The 20,256-nt window shown below is 41.5% G+C and overlaps 1 protein-coding gene and 1 long non-coding RNA gene across 2 annotated transcripts in view; both read right to left on the bottom strand.

The window, feature by feature from the left end:
* Positions 1-20,256, bottom strand: part of ARG2 (arginase 2) — a 20,816-nt gene extending 560 nt beyond the window's left edge. Inside the window, exons 1-7 of the mRNA XM_059849737.1 lie at positions 20,099-20,256; positions 19,933-20,005; positions 6,709-6,886; positions 5,757-5,916; positions 2,260-2,354; positions 2,029-2,133; positions 646-782 (exon numbers count right to left, since the gene is read on the bottom strand). Coding sequence (XP_059705720.1) covers positions 646-782; positions 2,029-2,133; positions 2,260-2,354; positions 5,757-5,916; positions 6,709-6,886; positions 19,933-20,005; positions 20,099-20,215 — 865 coding nt within the window. The 5' untranslated portion in view covers positions 20,216-20,256. The remainder of the gene's footprint in view (positions 1-645; positions 783-2,028; positions 2,134-2,259; positions 2,355-5,756; positions 5,917-6,708; positions 6,887-19,932; positions 20,006-20,098) is intronic.
* LOC132329074 (uncharacterized) lies at positions 8,697-19,562 on the bottom strand. The gene is made up of 2 exons (XR_009486955.1): positions 19,439-19,562; positions 8,697-18,213 (listed from the first exon to the last, which is right to left on the bottom strand). It is a non-coding gene; the product is annotated as an uncharacterized LOC132329074 (long non-coding RNA).

Below are 20,256 nucleotides of genomic sequence, written 5' to 3'. Positions count from 1 at the left end.
TTCAGCATTCAGGAAAATCGTTTGATGTTCCATACACATTTATGAGAGGAATGTTTTTTCTCCCAGTCCAAAAATGAGAGGTTACAAAATAGTCTCACCTCATATTCCTTTGCCATCCTGTTCATGAATCTATAGACTATTGTCTGGTTGGGATTTTTTAACCTTCTTTTACTGCAAATAATATTGTTTAAACATACTAAATAAAAACTTGATGGTAATAAGATGAAAAGTCCTCATATATTGAATCAACTGCAGTATATTTTATGAAAGCTTGATTTCTTGAATCCTAGAATGGAACTTCAAACTATTTAAGACTGTTTACAACCATTTTTGTATTCCAGATGCCCATCTTGCCTCATGTGTTTAGGATTAGGGAACAGTATTACACATTTTTGACATTAGCTGTTAATATACTGTGTATTTTCTTTTGATAAGCTGAAGTTGTTGATGGATAAGATGCTTCCAACACCAAGGGAATTGCCCAACCACAGGACTTTTTCCCTTACTGAAGGCTGAATTCACTTTGCAGGGACCTTTTCTTTGACTTCACTTACTATCTATTTATACTAGAAAAATATAACCAGTAATAGCTCTGGGTAGTTTGTCCTGTCCTTGCTTAGCCCCATACTGCTGGTCAGCTCCTACCTGTGTTGTGTATTTCCTCTGTGATGTACATGCCTTCTCTGTAAGTTAATCCACCTAGAACAGGAGTCCCCGTTGCTGGAGCCAGTGAGGGATCAAAAGCATCAATGTCAAAACTCAGGTGAATTGGTCTCTGTCTCCTGAGACAGAATAAAACAAGAAAAGCAATCTTAGAGCCTTACATTTTTTCCATGTGCATTTCTTACTGACTAGGCTAATCAGCAAAGTAGCATCAAGCTCCTTGAACCATGTCTCATATACATTAAAAAAGCATCTACTCAGCAAGGATTTGGCTGAAGATAAGTACTTTAGTTCAAACCATCTTAACTGGTATTTGTCATCTTAGTGGATTGATGTAGAGAAGTGTAGGATACAATCCAGCCTTTTCTCCTTTTGTACAGAAAGCCAGGGTGAAGCCAGCCTGTGCATGGCAGCTAGGATGGAGAAAGCACTGAGCTCAAGGATTTCACTGACAGTTCATCAAGATGAGCATTTTTCAGGTCGATAGTTAAAGGCTGCATCCAAACCCTGCCATGTAGTCTAACTGCTGAAATAGTAAAGGATAATCTCAAACCTAAAGCATTAGTTACTTACTATACTATCTGCCAGCTGATGACAGCTTAATAAACAGGACACTGCTTGTCACTCTCATGAAGTACTTAAGTGGCAAACTGCATACTTCCAACTTACTGCAGATACTCAGTAAGGAGAAGCATCTGGATTACCATCTTCTTTACTTGGCACAGCTGCAGCTGGGAAGGGTGAGCACACCTTTAGAAAACAGCAGCATGCAGCACAGGTTTTAACCTGTGGCAGAGGTTACCTTTTCTAAGTGACCCTCTCCCAGCTCCTAGCATAATTTGCTCCCTGACCTGGTTCCCCAAACTTGAACAAGGGTCACAAAGGTGGCAGTAGTGAACTGCAGTAAGGGAGTGGTTAAAGTGAGCTTTACTACCTGCACTGGCTCTGGCAGCCACCATCAGGACATTGTGTGTGAGCAGTCCAAGGAGGAAGCCATCAAATGCTTCCACTTCCCATACCAACAGCTCATTTCAAGTTACTGTCAAGTTGCTGTATGTATTTTTAAAAGTGTAATGTGTATCCTGCAGTCTGAGTTGATTCAAACATCCTGTCAAACTGCAGAAAATGCAGAATTACTTAACAGAACCAAACAGTATAAAACAGAGCCACAACTGTAGTGAATTGTCACCTGTCACAGCCATGTGCCAAACACCATGAAATGGCTCCAGTGCTGAGGCTTCCCTGTATACTGGACACTGGCACAGTCCTGTACAGCCGCCTTACATCAAGTGACCTTCACTTCAATAACTATCAGGAAAGCAGACGTTCAACAAGACCAGTTTAAATGAGATAATAGTTCATTACCTGCCCATCAGTCGTTCAAAAGTTCTTTCCATAACTTTCTTAATTCCAAGGCGATCGATATCCCTCATGGAAAAATACTGGATGTCAAAGTTCTTCAAAATATAGCTGTGAAAATAATTTTTTTAAAGCAATCGTTATTGGTTTAAGCTGAAATCTAGCAACCCTTATGGATGTGATTTCAAGCTTATTATTTCAGTCTTTACAAAAATTGTTTAATCTAAACCAACTTACTACTCAGCAGGATCCACATCCCTCAAACCAATGTACACAATATCAGATGCTGAAAGGCAGGGTTTTAGCCAGGAAAAGCCAGGAAGTTGTGGTACCTGCAGGCAGAGGTTTGGTATTAGATCACTTTAATGATATACTTAACAAAATGCTATTTAATGCTTCCCTGAAAACTTTGTATTGATTTATAGCATCCTTTCTCTCTCTAAATAGAGAAACTTCTGCACTTGGTGTTTGGCTGATGTAATCAGTCCTTACCTTCATTTCTATGTTCAGCTGAGGTAAAGTGATGTGACTTTATCTGAATTGAATGTGAATGGATGAAGTTTTTAACTGTTCTGCATTTTCCTGTTTGAAGAGGAGGAGGACTAAAAAGCCTGAATTCACAAGCAGGAGGTAATTTGCATCAGTGAGTGTAAGGAGGAGTGCTAAATAGATATCCAGATGTAGATCACTTACACAGGGCACTTCATGGTGGTTCTCTGTAACTTACCCAGTACATTATGCTTAGGTGGAAGAATGAAAACCAAGGCAGCTCTGTCTTTTTAGGAGAAGTCATGCAAACTTACAAAAACAGTATTAAAGATGGATAAATTCAAAGTGGGAAGTTGAAAAAAAAGAAAAAATAAAAGGGGGGGGGAAAAGCAGGGCAAGAAGTTGGGCCTCCACAGTGGGCTACATCATGCTGGCTGTTGATGCAGAATTGAAGAGGGTTAGGTCTAGGACAGCAGCTGAAAGATTAGGAAGTCTTTGTTTTTCAGCTTTGGCAATTAAGTAGTCATGGTATGGAATTATAAAATCTTTTGGTTAGTAACACTTACTAATTTTAAGAGTGATTTAAATTAACTCAAATTTCTCCTTCTCCCAGCTCTGAAAATGGCTACAGTCAATACAGCTGTCAAGTAGCTAAAAGGTTTTGTTTCCCTCTTAGACTTCTCAATTATTAATTATTCTAATTACAATATTGGATGTTTTTAAAGGTGAACACGCCCATACCTATATTTAATTACATTGGGTTAAATTAGCACAGATTATAAAGTATTTGCTACTCTACGACAATGACCTGAACCTTTCCAGTCATAAATTAAGAAGAGGGATAAATGAATTGGAGACTACTAGGAAAAATAAATTCAGGTTTCAGAAATGAATTACACAAGATTTATCATCACCACATCATAAACTGAGCATAGTAATGACATAATGGTATAACATTGTCAGATACTCTCTAGTATTGATGATTCTGTAGATTTAATACTGCAACTTCAATTATACCTCTTTGTTTGTAAATAAATGAAATTGAATGTATTAATTGCCCTTGACAGGCTCTTTACTTTGTTACAATGGGAAGGGAGTTGCTGATAGTAAAGCCAGAGGGGCAGGCATTTTCATGGGAAGGTGTTAATAGCAGTTTGTGAGTTTGGATGGTTCCAGGAGCCCTGAAGCAGTCAGGAAAGGAGGATGATAATTTTTTTTGTCCCATTATCGACTCAGGTGCTGTATTGGATGAGAGGAAGAGGGTGAGCCATATGCACTTCTGCAGACATCATGGTTTGCTCCAGAGAGTCAGAGGAGTATTAGCCAGACAAACCATTGTCAAAGGCACACTGTCCTACTGCTAAAGAGCTGTTTAAAAATTCATGGTTGTAGAGGTCTCGTGGTACCAGCAGGACTCATGTTAGTTTTCCCCCCTCTAAACAGGAGTACAGTAGGGTAAGAAAGCCCCCCTGAGTGAGTGCACACACCTGTTTGTGCACCTGCACAGCCAGGCCTTGAGTGAGCTGCTTCTGCAGAGGCTTGCAGACTGCTGGAGTTGAGGTGGGCTTGTGACCAGATCCCATAACCAGCACCATGCCTGAGTAGCTTGCCACTTATCATAGCCTAATCTTATTCTTTCTTCACTACTGCTGCTTGCAAGAAAGGCCTGCTCCCCCACTGACCCCAGAAAGTTTACAGATATTTTTTTAGTATGTCAAAAAATCCCAATAATTGTAAAAAATTACTGCTTTTCTATGCTGCTCAAGAACTGGAACCCAGCAGACCAATATGTCCTCATTCCTCAGCTATTACAGAACTTTAGTTTTGTTCTGTTTCCACCAAGCCATAAACTGTTCACCTTAAGTGAGCTCTAAAATTCACAAAATTTTCTCTTTCGCTACTTATCTCCCTTGAGAAAGTGTGTGCAGGTGCCAAAAAAGAAAAAAATATCACCCCCTTTAACTTATGGGCAAAAAAGTAGAAATACAGTAACCTTTTATATTAACCTTTTCATGTTCAGGAGGTGTTCCAAAAAGCCCCATTAGTTTTGCATTACTTTGGGAATTCCAACACGTTTGTAGAGACCACATAAAAATGACTAGAAAGAGTGAAGTATGTAAAAGCACTAGATGATTCTATTGACTTGTGGATGGAAATAACTCAAAATAATTTGCAGGATAAAAAGCAGAAGAACTTTATGGGATGACTGCAGTATTGCCAGGCTGAACAGGAACTGATGCAGTGGTATCTTCAGTAGCCATACAGATTTAAACATGCTTGTTCTTGCTTGGAAAGGGTATACTTCCAGCAACACAGCACCCCAAATTTGTCAGAGAAACAAGAAAATTAGGAGTAAATACTAGCAATGCAGAGTGCCAAAATAATGCAGTCAGGTTTTCTGCAGCTCCAGCGTCTGTTCTCAAGATGCAGTTGCTGATCCTGCTCTCTCTCTCCAGCCTAAGCTTCAGCAGAAGCAGATTGTTGTATCAAAGTTCTACTGCAGAGGCCTCGGCCATTCACTGCACAGGTGCTGCAGGTCCCTGACAGCCCACAGCTAAGCCAGGCTACCTCAGCCTTAGGTCAACCTATTGCTCAGCATCTTGACAGCAGCAAAAACGGGCCATGCACACTCCATGTGCCCCAGGAAACAGCTCTTTTTGACCTCTTTCCAAGAAAAAGGCTCTCTCTTTAAAAGCTCACTGCAAGCAGTTCCAGCTGTTTTGATTTGTAATATTTACAGTGCAGCCAATGGCAGAGCAGTCAGTTAGGAGAGATCATAGAGCAACAGCCCCTGTCAGCCCCCAAGGTTGTCAAAACATGGAAGAGCCAAACTAAGCAGAAGCAGCATGTGAGGTATGCAGGAGCCAGCTGTTCCTGGAGGGGAGCTCAGCTGGGCTCAGGGGAGGTTCCTGCCCAGCCTCGGCATTGCAGCTCAGTGACTCAGGAGCAGCACCAGAGTCAGCTGCTGTGTGCAGCTCACTGTGCAGCCACGAGAGTGCAAACACAAAGAAAAGCTTTTTCTCATTGGTGTCTCTAAGTGTGCCTGTATCTGGGTTTACATGTGTTTGTGGCACTTGTATATTATGTGCATGTATGTGCATGTGTACACACACTGCAATACATATTTTTCCTTGTACTCTGATAGAAAAGATCTGCATTTGCAGCAGGTAAGAAAGAACCTCACATCAGCAATGGTGCAATGCTCTGAGGTTGCCATATAGGATAACTACAATCAGGATACTCACTTTATCTTGAAGCTCCCTTAGGAGAAATGAGAGAGGCTGTCCATGGAGGCTCCCAGACTGAGTTGTGAGAGGTGTGTTGATGTCAGCATGTGCATCCACCCAGATCACTCCGAGGTGTGGGCACTGCCGTGCATGGCCGCTGACAGAACCAAGTGCCAGGCTGGAAGTACAGTAACAAAGTCTTTAGTCACCATTTCTCCTTCAGAACAACTACAAGGACAAAGGGGAGTCTCTCAGCTTCAGTCAGCCCTGTTACATTTTCACACATCAGACATCTCTGACAATAAAGGGAGCATCCCATACAAACTTCATGGCATGCCACTGCTGTGATTCCAGGAGGCCAAGTAACTACAGGGCTGTAGTAACAGATAAGCCACAGCTCTCTGCTGTCACCCTTCCCACACACTTAAATCTTCACCTGCTCTAGGTCCAAATGCTCCAGAAAATCTAGCCTTTTTTTATTCTGCTCATGACACCTTCCCCCACAATTCCTTACATGCCCTACCATCTTCAACCAATTCTCAGAGCAAAGGCTAGTGAAAAAGAGGAAAAAGATTCATGTTGTAAGATCAGTTGCAAAATTGTCTGTGTGTAGGCATTACAAAACTGTCTTAAGACGTGACAGGGAAAAGAAACACATCACTAAACATTCAGCAATAAAGGAACAGAGCAGTTCCTCTGAAGGAACCTGATGACACAAACTTCCCCAAAGAGGAAAATCTCAATTGTGTGTCTACACGACTGATCACAGACAAGTCTGGAACTAAGCAGTACTGTCTGAGAAGGTCAGGTTCTTGTCTTCTATGTCCCACCCTAAAAGCCCATCCCTAAGGTATTGCCAAGAAACAACCCCCGAACTGTTCCCCAAGTCCCCTTGTTTTTTAAATTAAAATCTTGCACTCCAAGTGTTGACCTGCAGCATAAACCACTAATTGTTTTTAGGTCAGCTCACCTGTGATCACCTCCTAAAGTCACACATCTGTGTCCAGCAGCTACTGCTCTGCTCACTGCATCAGCCAGCATCTGGCTGGCCAAGCCCACTGACCGCGGGTACAAAACCAGGTTGTTGTACAGTTCATCGTTGGGAACTTGAGTGAAATTCAAATCTCCAAAGTCGTGCACTTGGCATCCTGGGAACACAGCAACAAAAGGAGAGAGTGACTTATTTAAATACCTTCCCAGGGAAATGCTCAAAATCAGTTGGGCAAGTATGAAAGGAACAGTGGAAAAGGAATGGATCCATTTGACTATTTGCATGGGATGCAACTGTCACGCATTACAAATCAGAGAGTTTAAGACATTATCAGCTTAAGACAGCTTTAATTTAGCAATGAGCTATGCCAATCATAAAAAGTCACTTAGAAAATGTTTGGATTTTTAAAAAATTATTTCATGATAAATTCTAACATGAAAAATTATAGTCTGCATTGCCATCTTCCTTCCCATTTAGACAGATTGCATACAGCCTCAAATAAGCTCAGTCGCTTAAAGATTCTGAGGATTACACATTTTACTAACTATAGCTACAGTTATTTTACATTTTCAAGGTCTCCAAAAATCCTGGCACAAAAGCACCAAGTAACAAATAATATAACTTTCTTATAGTACTTCCAGGCAACTCCATCGGAGGATCCACTAGAGCTTTGTTAGGAGAACCTGTCCATTTTCTCAACACAAGATATTCTAGAAGGCATTTTAATTCTGGGACTTTGATTCCAAAACTCTTTGAGATCCTTTCTCTAGGATAGTCAGTTACAGCCTGATTGGCTGTTGAACCTGAGAACATTCTGGGTATAAAACTCAGCCTTTCCTCTCAGAGACTCTCAGTTTAAGACAGGCTCTCACTGCAGGCTCTGATGAGGGCAGTAAAGGCCCCAAGGTATTTACAGCTACACCAACAGTGGCTTAATAAGACCACCCTGAATACCAGACATGCCTGTCCCCTTTACTCCTTAGAATCACTAGTCTGTTTGCAGTTCAAAGCATCCTGACCAGAGCGTGACATTTGGCCTTTAGCCATCTTCTGCTTAATGGGGCAATTTGAAAAATTTAAGGCAAGTCAACATGAGGAAACAGCCTTGGGGGTCTGGGTTCCTGCTTAATTTCCAGTAAGCCATTAGTCTAATGTCTAGGAAGCTGGCTCTGTGAATTTGCTTGGTGGATATTGCATAAAAGCTTACTTGAGAAATACATGACTTCTCTGTATTTTAAAAGGAGTTTTGACTGATGAAAGGAATGAAGGAAATTTATTGAATCACTTGTGCAGATTTGGTGCTGGGAAGTAGGCAAGCATACATTGTATAGCAAGGACAGAGGTGGGCAGATATCAGGGTATTTGCAAGTGAACATGTCAGCTGAGCACAGCTGTTTGAGGAAGGATTGAATAGATGTCCTAGCAACTCAGAAAACACATTCTCTGCAGCGACTTAAAGCAGTAAGCAGGACCATGACACTCCCAGCTCTTCAGAAGGCACACAGGTACCCAACTGCTTTTTTTTTTCTCCCATAGACAATACCTAATTAAACAACAGGATGAAGGCTCTGGAATTTTGAGCCCATTTTGTTCACATTTCAATGTGCTATCTGATCTCTGTGACCACTACATTTTCTACCCTGTTTATTCTAGTGCTGTGCAGAAGCAGAAAAAAGCGAGTTCCAAGATGTTCAGTAAATGTTACAATTTTTTTTTTTTTAAATTTGTGTCATCCTGCAAGGCTACTTCTCCCACATATGCACACTGCTACACATTTCAGTATTTTAAAGTTTGATGAAAATACTCGAGCAAGCCTGGGAGACAAGTTCTGGAAGTAAGACTTCAATGGGTATCAAGACCTTTTGGAGAGACTCTTGTACAAGGGAATACTGACATCTGTGTGAAATAAATCTGCAGTTGGGAGCCATGTGCAGTGAATTATACATTGCAGGACAACACATTATACAGTGTAATGGAAGAAATTACTACAACTTAGGTTTTGTTCTCTCCTACAGGACATACAAGCACATGGCAGTATCTTTACCCATTAAAGGATGAAAAACAACTACCTTTAATGCTATCACAAAGCTCCACCTCCAGACCAGTATAAAACACAAACCCAACTATGCCATCACTCCTTGCACTGATTCCTTGAAGGAATAAGTTAAAATTCTCCAGGTTATGCTCAAGGCAGGCCACACGTGGCAGATATGAGCAAGTGTGTTTAGAGAAGTAGCAAGTGTTTAGTAATTTCTGCTTTACCCTGCCCACCTCCAAGATCCCACTGCAGGGCAAAAAGACTTGGTTCAGCTTCTCAATAAAAGACCCCATTTGTTTCTTAGGATCACATCAGGTTTATATAGCTTAACACTTTTGTGGTCCAGAATTCTGCAATCTTGTCCACTTTTTGAACACATGGTACTCGTAATTCCCTCTAATTATTTTTATAGAAAAGCCTAATGTCTGTTGAAGATGATAGATGCCTTCAGTTTTTGTTACCATCTTCTAAAGTTCATGAACCTTGTAGCAGTTTCTTTTCTCAGCTTTGTGCATCTGTTATCTCTAGGCCCACTGTACTTATGTGCTTGCAGGGGACAGCTCAGGTTTCCCAAGCTGATAAGGAATGTTTTCAGACAGCTATCCAAAGGCTATCTGCTTCATCTCAGAAGTACATGCTAATCCAATACTCAAGCATTAATATCTCTCTTTCTTATTTCTTTTAATGGTGCCTAGTGTTTTGAAAACTGGGATTAAATGACCTTAGGGCAAAGGGAAAGCTTAGTGAATAGACAGTGCATAGACAAAGAAACTCACAGTATTTAGATATGCCATGTATCCCAAAGTGTGGGAAGTGCATGTGTTCACACAGTTTTTCAAATGATCAGGTACTAGAGATGAAATTAACATGCACATTTGTCTTAATGGTACTGAACAAAGAAAACCAGTTCAGCACATCAATAACTACTTGAATAATTTGACATAGCTTCTGTTTTGAATCTCAGCTATTAGTCTAAAACTTAAAGATCTGAATTGCTTTCCATTTCATCTGCCTGCTTGCACATAGTTTAAATTTATTTCTTAAATCATAGCTCTCTCAACTACATTATTTGTGCACAGAAATTGCTCAATGGATAGACATGCTGTACTGCTGTGCAATCTGGGGTATTTTGCTGTTATTTGGCCATTAGTGAAAAATTTTCTAAATCTACCTCACCAAGCAATATCCATTTACTTTCTTTAGTAGCTGGGACACTATTTTATATAGATACTAATACTTTATTTTATATAGATACTAATATTTAGAAACAAAACAGCTTTTTAAATCAGCACCAAAAGTTAACATGAAGAATATATGGGGCCTTCTAAAAGGCAGTAGATTCAAGTTCTGAAAGGTAGAAAAAGCTATGGGCAGATAGGAAAGCGAGCTTCCTTACATTCATTAGAAAGCATAGCATCCACACTGTTTGTCAGTGAAGCAGGTCAGGTCTAGCCAGGATTCAAGTGCTTTTAAATTGTAATATACCATAACTATACAGTACTTAAGGAGTAAGCAGCACGGACATTTTGCTAGTAATGAAAGAACATAAAACTAAATGTGATCAAAAGTCTTTTGTTCACACTTTCAAGCCCTACCAGAAATTACTTTCAAATGAAAAATGTATTATGTTTGATTCATAAGTCAATTATCAACCGTGTAGGAAATTTGTAACAACCAAATACATACAAGTTAGCTCCACCAACACTCTGGCTTAAGCAGAGATCCCTTTTTGAAATGAGGGAAACAAAAAAGCAGGCCTGGGTAATCTATTTCTGTTACAGAAGCTTGAAAGAGATACAAGGGAGATAAAGGTGTCAATCTGAGCAGGAGCACACAGTGTGGTTACATAATCAACCCTGCACATGCGCGGCAGTCCTGTCCGAATGCACGACCAGCTCAGGAGGGCAATCCTGAGGGCTTCAATTCCCCCTCTGTCATCAGATGTGCCTGGGGGCACATTTCAGCCAAAAAAATTAATAAATTAGCTTGAAATAGCTTGCACAGTAGATAATTCCCAGGTTAATTTCTTTTGACCAGAACAGGTTAGGGAAAGATCACACAGGCATTCAACCTGCAGACCAGGGGATGCACACCTGTCATTTATCCAGCCTGCACAGCCAGAACCTTACTCGTATCAGGTAGAACAGATCTACATTTTTCCTACTTAGGAGCCTTAGACTTCAAATAAAAAAAAATTAAAAAAGAAAACAAAATCACACACACAAAAAAACCCACCAAAAACAAAACAAAAAAACCCCAAACACCAACCAACCAAAAAAAATAAAACCCCAAAAGAACACTACACCAAACAAAGAAACCCCAACATATTAAGTATTTACCTGAAAAAACTGTTCTTTGCATGCCTTTTCAAATAAGCTGTTAATGTATTAGTCATGCTCAACTCAGTTATTTTGCCATTAGTGAATGATTTTATAATCTTTCACTGGGGACATAACATGTCTTTTAGCAAGCTGTATGACACATCTGAAGTTCACTTCCTATAATAAACAAAATACACACAGTAGCCAGCAGTTACTGCAGTAATTTCCCTGCACAGATTTAGACAATTTTCTTCTGTAAAAACAGGCAGCTCATATCAAGTGGCATTTAATTGGAAAACATCTGGGCAGCAGCACAGAAAGCCTCCCCCCATCTTCCTCTACTGGGAAATTGCATCAGCAACAGAAGCAGCAAACTTGATAGTAGGAGATTCAGCTTTCCAAACCCAGGCTGTTTGCTGACATTGCCCCATGGCACATTCACATAATAAATACGACAGCTCTGCAAGGCAGCAAAGTGGAATTGGAACAAAAACACAAGGAACATGGGATAGAACTGATCTCCCAACACTGCTGGTTTACACTGGGCATTTGTGAACTGGACTTTAAAAAAACACCAAAACCTAAATGAATGGGAGAAGTAAATCCTCTCCTGGGTGAACTACTGTCAAAGGAATCTGGAAATCCTATGGTTACTAGACCTTCTTTCATACTATGTAACATATTAAGTTGCTCACATATTGCATCACTCCTGCAAACTGCTTTCTCAGCTTTATAGCATCATTTACTAAACCACCACAAACATATAAAGGCCTTTTAGGATGCAATGACTACTATGCACAATGTTTATAGGCAAATATTTTACTTAATATTTTACTTCACATGAATGAAACCAAGTTACCATCCTTCTTTTCAGTATAAACCCATTGGCTTATGGTGGGGACTTTGTAATCCTTTCTCAGAGACTGTCAAAATGTTACACAAGAGCAAACAAATGATTCAATTCATTTTGACAAATGCATTCTGAAGCTTTTTTTTTTTTTTTAAGGCAGTTTTAACCCTCCAGGATTATTCAGGACATGTGTGTATTACAACTACACAAACAAAGTGCATGTTTTCATTTTACATGAATAGGAAATTAGGCTAGCAAGGTTCCCACTGCAAGAGACAGACTTATGCAGCCTAATTTAATCATAACCCGCTTGCTAGGAACTTCTTTACAGAGCATCTACTTCTCTTTAAACTGAATAGGTATCTGCTAGAAGAGGTATAGGTATATATAGGTTGGATACATAGTTGATGGCTCAATAGATATCAGTCAGCTCTTAAGTTTCACTTCCTAAAAGGCAAGCTCTTGTCTGAGCAATTCCTATCCCTTTATTTGAAGTTTTTTGTCTGGTTTAAGACAAAGTTTCTGTGGCTGTAAATATTTAAAAATCTTCATCTCCTACAAAAACAACAATCAAACCCAATTCCAACTGCTGCCCCAAGTCTGTAGTCAAGATGTCCCTTGCATAAAGAGAGCCAAAAATTATTTTTCCAACCCCAAATCGAGCAGCCACCTCATTTCCCTTTGAAAACTGCTTATAACCTTAATCTCTGATGAAATTCAGTGCAGTTGACCTTAAAAGGTCTTCAAAAACGTCAGCCTGAGGTGTTGGGAAACATTTGCACTGTGGCTTGCATCAGAAAGAAAGGTGTGGCTATTGCGCCTGCCACACCACCAACAAACCCTGCACTCGTTCTAATTCCCTTCAATAAGCTTAACCCAGACACAGCTCCTGATAACAAGAACACAATGGGGCCCTTATAGCCATGAAGATCACAATGCCAAAAGAGCTTTCCTCAACAACAAGCACCTTGTGCTTTAGACTGTTACAAAAGTAAACAGTTATATTAGATTCCTTAACTCAGGCAGGTAACACTTGAGAGGAAGGGAGAGTAAAATATATTAGAGATTACTGAAATTCTCTTCCTCCCTCTTAACCAGCTGGGAGAAACTAACATCTGACCACTTCTTCATATACAAATGAAAAATCTGGTGGGTTGTTGGCCTGTGGGTTTTATTTTTTTGTATTTAACTTCAGTGCTCCATTCCCTGCTTTTCAGCAGGTGGTAGTATAACAGAAATTTCCACCTTTCATCCAAAACCAGTCCTCCATACCATAGTCACATAAGCATACACCTGCCATAGGTCTCTTGGTCTTGTGAGTCCACAAGAAGGCATGTGATTAAAGTTTCAAATGAGAAAACAGTAATAGATCATGTGTACTGTAAAGCAGATCAAAATCCAACTCATTACCCAATTTTCCCTCTGTCATCTCCCTTTCTGCATCCCCCTAGTAACTCCACTCCTTCAACAGAATTAATACTAAAAAAAATAAACCAGAATGTAATCTAAACGTACTCCAATCCAGAGAGAATGATATAGGTGCAGAAATTCAGCTAAGTCATGTATTAAAACTAATTTTATAATATGAAAATATCTAGGATGGGTATCACTATAAATAAAAAAAAAATACAAAACCTCCAAGAGCTCTGTTCATTGGTCATTCACCCTAGTGTCCTTTTATTTAAAGATTAGGAAGAAATAATCAGTTTAGGTTTTCCTGATCTTCACCAGCCTAGCTTTATTTTTAAAGGTATTTAAACTAAACTGTCACATAGAACAACTACAGTTAAAGCACCAAGTGACATTTACCCCAAATTCGCAAAAACTCTTTTAAAGCCAATTTCATAGAGTGCAACCTCGAGTGTGCACCAGCCAAATGGGAGAGGGAAAAACAAACATCAGATCAATGGATGGCTGACACAAAACTTTCCATTCCAAGGCAGATTGTGTGCTCCATCAGCATGGGGAAGGGAAGAGAATATTAGAACCAACTGACTGCAAGGACTGCAATGACTCTATTTGCCGTGTTGGCATTTTTCTCCTGGCTTCCAAAGCTACCTGTAATCATGCAAATATCAAAGGTGCAACACTCAAAAGGATAAACAGCAGCTGCTGAGCAGAGATGTGCACAGCAGAGCTCCCCTGGGGGAGCTTAGCCTCCCCAAGGCAAGACAGCCATTGATGTCTGTTGGGAAGAAGCAACCTAAAAACAGCCTTAGTGGAGGCCTCCTCAAAACAGCTCTCCTCCAAAACCCCGGCAGGGCTCCTTCTGCCTGCCAGGTCATCAGAGCCAGCTCCTGGCTGCCTTCCCTCACAGAGTGGAGCAGCACCTGCCCTTGATGCATTCTGACAAGTGGCATCATTTCAAAGACTCATTGCAAATGCAAGTTACAATCAGCCCCTTTGGCTATGCTTTGAATTTTGACAAACCACTGGTCTTTGAAGGTAACCAATCATGGCTAATCCACATTTGAGAGGTAAACAAGAATAGCAGAGTCTCCTGGATCTTTATCTTTGTATAAATAAAAAGAGGTAATTAAGTCTGGTTCCAGAAATAAGTTGCAGTACTACATAAGTATGTTGTACTGATATTAAACAGAACTGTTTGGGCATGCTTGTTTCTAAGAGAAAGGAAAGAAAAGAGAACTGTCATTTACCCATTTTGTTCCAGGGTAAAGGCAGGGGAAGAGGGTGTTCCTGGATTAAAAAAACACATTCCTATTTCTGCTTTGCAGGGAAGAATAATTAGTTGTTAGTCTGACCTCTTTATGTTATACCCAAACTGATTTTCATTCCTGAGGATGTTCCTAGCAAATGAATACTTAGCTTTGACAGTACTAGCACCAGATGTGATCAGAAATAAAAATAGATGAACGGTAGCATTTCTTACCTCAACAGCATGTCTTACCTCAGTGCAGAGATTTAACTAAATAACATGCTGCTTAAATGCCAGCAGTTATTTAGAATTTTGCCTGTCTCCCACTTCATCAACAGCAGAAAACATAACTCAAAAAAATCCAGATCTTGATGTTATCTATACAACAAATTTAGAGTTTATTTGAATTCTAGAGATTAGAGATATTTGACTGGCTGTACTAGTATCTTTGCAAGTTTAAAATACTGGGTTTTGAAGAGAAACAACCAATGCAAAAGCTAGTGCAAAACAAAGCTAGAATCTAATCCAAGAATTCAATAATCCATTCCTGACAGATCTTGTTTCTAACACGTAAATCCAATTTCAGTCCAAATACAGGGCAAGCAGAATGGTACAGTTTGTCAGATTCTTCAGGGATACAGGCAACTTTTTAAACACATTTACTGGATGGACTGATGAACATTATTTTCCCAACAATGCAGCTGTAATTCTTGCTAGTCCAAATCTACTAAATCCCAGCACCTATAATTATTTATGCATAATTAATGCATAACTAAAAAAACTGCTTATCTTCCTTCTAAACTCTTTACTGAAGAAGATTGAGGTGGACAAAAAGGAGATATGTCAAAGCAGCTGCCTCATGCTTTATTAAGACTAATACTAACCATATGAGCTATCTTGGTGAAGAAGCAAAGTTGAATTGCTATTTCTGGCAGCAGATGTCAGCAGGAGTCCAATGGTTTTGGGCAAAGCAGTAGTGTAACTCCAGAGACATGGGGATTAACAGCTCCACTCCTCTTTTAGAGGAGGTTACTCCTTTCTGAGTCACTACACTGGCCTCATGAAACTTACGACTGAAGATTTTTTTCCGGTCCAACAGAAGAATGGTGATGTGATGCTCATTCTCTCTGACACGTGCAGTTCCCCTCTGTGTGTAAGCCACACGTCTCTGCAGTTCACCAACTTGTCAAGCCAGCAACTCAGATCCAAACTTTGCTAATCAATTCTACAGTAACCCAAATCCAAGCCTGACTAAGCTCAGCAACCCAGCTGCATGCAGTTCTAAATAAAGACCAAAAAAAAATTAATTCAGCAATCAACACGATTCAACATACAAGAATGAATACTTGGGAAGAAATCTTACACTGAACTTGTTCCCATGCCAGCAGCAGCACAGATGCTCTAAGTCACCTCAAAGGCTACAGTAAAAAACAATAGCTCTCTATGAAGTATAAAACTGAGTAAGGGCTTTCTCTCCTCAAGTAAGAGGACTAGGAAAAACTCTGGATTGAAGTTTGGTCAGATTCTCTGCCTAATCTGCAGCAAACAGGAGAGGCCCGAGAAATTCTCACTTTAAAAAACTTCATACTTTGCACCTTCGGCAGCTTAAGCACCTGCCACCTATCTCCCCCATCCTAGCCAAAAAGAGTCCAAAAGCCTCCACATATTGCACCCATTTCTGTTAATGTTAGAGCAATACACAGACCTACATGCTATACACCCTTTTCTCTCCCATGCCAAGGAGCTGTGGGTCTCTGTTTTCACATGGCAGGTTTACTTTGGCAACAGGTCCTTTAAGGTGACAATGTTTTAGTTTCCCTTAGAAGAGGAAGCAAAGCCAAAAGACAAACACCTCCAAGGTGAATAAAAATCCCCACAGGCAGAGTAAATTATACTTTAATTTACTCCTGCTAGACTTGCACACCCACTGCTTTTAGCTTGGGACTCCTGCTAGAGTATCTCTAAGTACACCTTGAGCTACTACCAACAGGTAACTGTGATCTCTCTGCTCCTGACAAGGGGAAAAAAGTCAAATTGGTGGCTCAGATTCATCTCTGACAGTCTGGTACAGACTAGCAACAACATCTGCCTCTGTGCTCCCTCCTCGGATTTCAGCCTAAGCATAAACAAGCAGTTCACAGGCAGTCATTGATTGAGGCAGCCAAGAAGTTACTATACCATGTAGGTATGGTCACAGAATCTTTCAAGGGAGGGATCCCCCCTAAAAAATAAAAATTGGAATAGCAGCTCAGAACACTGCAAAAGGACTATGAAAGAACAGAACTGAGGATAGGGTCAAAAGAACAATAAAATTCCACCACCACCACCCCACCCAAATACACCAGACAGTAAAAGCAAAGTGGAAAACAATGTAAAAAGTGGAAAAAAGGTTTAGTGTTCTCATTTTTTCTGATATGGCTGGAGCATAATCAACAGAAGTCATTAAATAAGACAGACAATGTGAAGAGCCATGTGGCTGCTTCATACTCAAAGTAAACAAACATAGTATATGCATCTTACTACCCAAATTCTGCCTTTTAGAGAACCCTCCAGAGCACCTTCATTTTATACAGATCCAGTTGAACTTTAATTACAAATGGAAAATTAATAAATCAAAACCTTAAATAAACAAACATGAACATTTCAGGCAAACAGAAGAGTCTGATCACCAGAAATCTCTTCCACTTGAAAGACAGTGAGGGCAGTTTTCAAAGTTACTGTTAAAGCAAAGGAATACTGCTTCTTTCCCCCATCTGTACATCTTTAGATGGCCCAGAATCCAGCCTCACTCTTGTACTGGGAAGCATGGTTTCAAACTGGTAATGACAAGGAAAATCAGGTTTATAGCATGTTTTCATATCCAAGCAGGGAACGGGGGCATGTAACAAACACTTTCCATGTGCACTCACATACACAGACTCTGTGGTCACAAATGCTTCAGAACTAGCCAGCACAGATGACGATGCCCTGTGTCTTAGACAAATGTTATTTATTTTTAAAGGAGAAACCTGCTCTGCTGCTGTATAATTTGCCTGATCCTGGAAAACAATCAAGAATCCATGAAAATTATTAACTCCTATAATAAAACAGATAAATAGAATGTCTGAATTAATAATTAGAATCATACTGTGGCTCCATTCATACTGTGGCCTTCTTAAAAGTATGAGCAGAAAATTCATACGTGGAAAGACAGAGAAAGCAGCTAAAGTTTTACTGCCAGTTCAGCATACCACAGGACTCCAAGTAATGGCACTATTACAACAGCACTGCAGCCAAAGCTATCCTGGCATCCCAGGGAAGAAAAATAAGCAGCCCACATATAAAAACAATAATTTGTTAAGTTTCCATGAACGACAAATGTGTACAGTACAAAAGGCTATGTGGCAGCATCCTCCTCCATCCAGCACCCTCCCCTCAAGCAGATTGTCTTTGCACTGTAAACCACTCTGTCATTGTTGCAGGATGGGTCCTCACAGCAGAACCTGTTCTTTAAAGGGCTGCAGAGATTTAAGCAGCAATAGACATCAACACCACCTTAAAAAACAAACCAACCTCACCCTAGTGGAAGAACACATCAGCAATAGAAAACTGCAACTGCAGAAGGAAGAGCCTCTAAAACCTGGAAGGGAACAGCAAAAAGGTACCTCCATGTGCATAACTGACTGATGAGTAAACAACCTATAAGAAACTAAGCAGTGAAAATATTTTTTAAATACTGGTTTTTAAATACTGGTTTAGCTTGCTTCATTTCTATCCCCATAACATTTTGATACTGAAATCCAGAAAGGGCTCGAATTTCCCCTTCTTTCTACCTTCTACAAGCTCCTACTGAAGTGAGCTTGTGTCAAGCAAATGAGAGGGCTTTTTCTTCTAGTTTTAAATTTTGTTGGGTTTTGTGGGTTTGGGGTTTTCATCAAAGAATTCTTACAAAGTGGAAACATTAGCTCCGAACCACTTGAAAGAGAACCCCAAGCCTTCCAGTATAAAATTCTGTCATTGGTACAAAATAATCTGCTACCTACAGTCCTATTTAGAAGAGCATCCTCCTTTCAAACCTGGCAATTTGTTAGTTTCAAATAAACTTCAGGCTCAGTAACTATTCCAGTACAAAGAACCACTTTTAGATGCCCTCTTGCACATTTGCTGAGATGATAGCTCTTGCTCACTAGAATTCAAGTATTGCCAATGACAGCAAGTGTCTGTACTTTGCACAAAACAAGTCAGGAAAAGAATATCTACTAATGTGGCTGCCAACTGGGATTTTTCAGCTTGTGAATCATAAGATATGGAGGATATGCCTACAGGGCTGCACAGAACAATTGTTTCTGTTTTGAAGAGTTCTTACAATTCAGAATAAAATTGTTAGAGGGTTTTTAGGCAATTATCTCTGGATGCATCTAATCTCCACTGACACTAACCACCCACGGAGCAGATATTGGTACTTTCTGTGGTCCCTCCCTGCAATCCATCCTCATTACACCCTTTTCCGTAACACTCTTTAAAGATTCTCCAAGACACGGTTCAGCTTTACAACTTTATGTCCTGTTTCTAGTAACTGTGGTACAGCTTTCTGCAGGTCTCAGCTTGTAGAAGTAATAGATGTGAGAAGCTGAATCACAATTAAGTGCATGGATTTGCTTGCACAAGAAGTCCAGAAACAGCCCAGTCACAGGGTGGTATTTGCAAGCGTTTTCAAAGACTTCACAAAAGACCTCATACACAAAATTGAGGACTTGTCCAGAAAATTCTGAATTCCATCACCTAGAAGCATAGGAATCTTTTAGATACAAACTGGTAACGAACACAGAAGGAAAAAAAAAAAGAAAAGGCAAAGCCCACAGTACGCGATAACCCGAGGATCACGGTTACTTGTCGGGATGCCACAGGCGCGCAGAGGGATGCAAACAGCCTCTCGCTCCCCCCGCTCTCCCGGAGTCAGCACGGGAACAGCACACGCTCCATGTGCCGGTGCGGCGCTCGCTGTGCCAGCGCGGGCGGCTCGGGCTGCGTCCCGCTGTTCCGGGCAGCCGGAGAGCATCGCGGCAGGGGAGCCGGGACCACCGGCCGCTCCTTGTTCCGGGACCCCCGCGGGGCCCCGTGCGGCTCCTCCCGGTGCGGAATGCGACGAGCCTCTCCCTGCCGGCACCTCCGCAAGGCTGCGGGCATCGCCGGCGCCGGGGCACGGTGCGCTCCGTGAGTCACGGCAGGCAGGACCCGTCTCCCCCCGCCCGCAGCGAGAGGCTGAGTCACGCTGCCCCGAGAGGCGAGGGGGCGATGCGGGCAGCCCCGCAGCCCCCGCCGCCACCCCCGCCCGCCCGCCGCGCTGTGCTGTGCTCACCGAGCCCGGCCAGCCGCTCCACCAGCCCCGCGGCGCGGAGGGTAGCGGGGCCGTGGTCCACTCCCCGCCGTTTCTGCGAGACAAAGAGAGAGGGAACGCGTCAGACAGCGCTGCCGGCAACCAGGTACGGGAGCCCCCGGCACCCGGCGCCCCCCGCGATGCCCACCTGGCCTCTGGAGAGCGGGGCTCCCACCAGCGCCACGGAGTGCGCCCGGCGGCGCAGCTGGAGCGCGGCGTCGGGCTGGGCGCGGAGCAGGCGGGTGAGGGGCCCGCGCAAGGCCATGGCGGGGCGATGCTGCCGCGCGCCGCCCGCGCCCCGCTCTC

This window comes from Haemorhous mexicanus, chromosome 6 (genome assembly GCF_027477595.1).
Source record: "Haemorhous mexicanus isolate bHaeMex1 chromosome 6, bHaeMex1.pri, whole genome shotgun sequence".
NCBI lineage: Eukaryota > Metazoa > Chordata > Aves > Passeriformes > Fringillidae > Haemorhous > Haemorhous mexicanus.
This window is presented reverse-complemented; position numbering and strand designations above follow the sequence as displayed.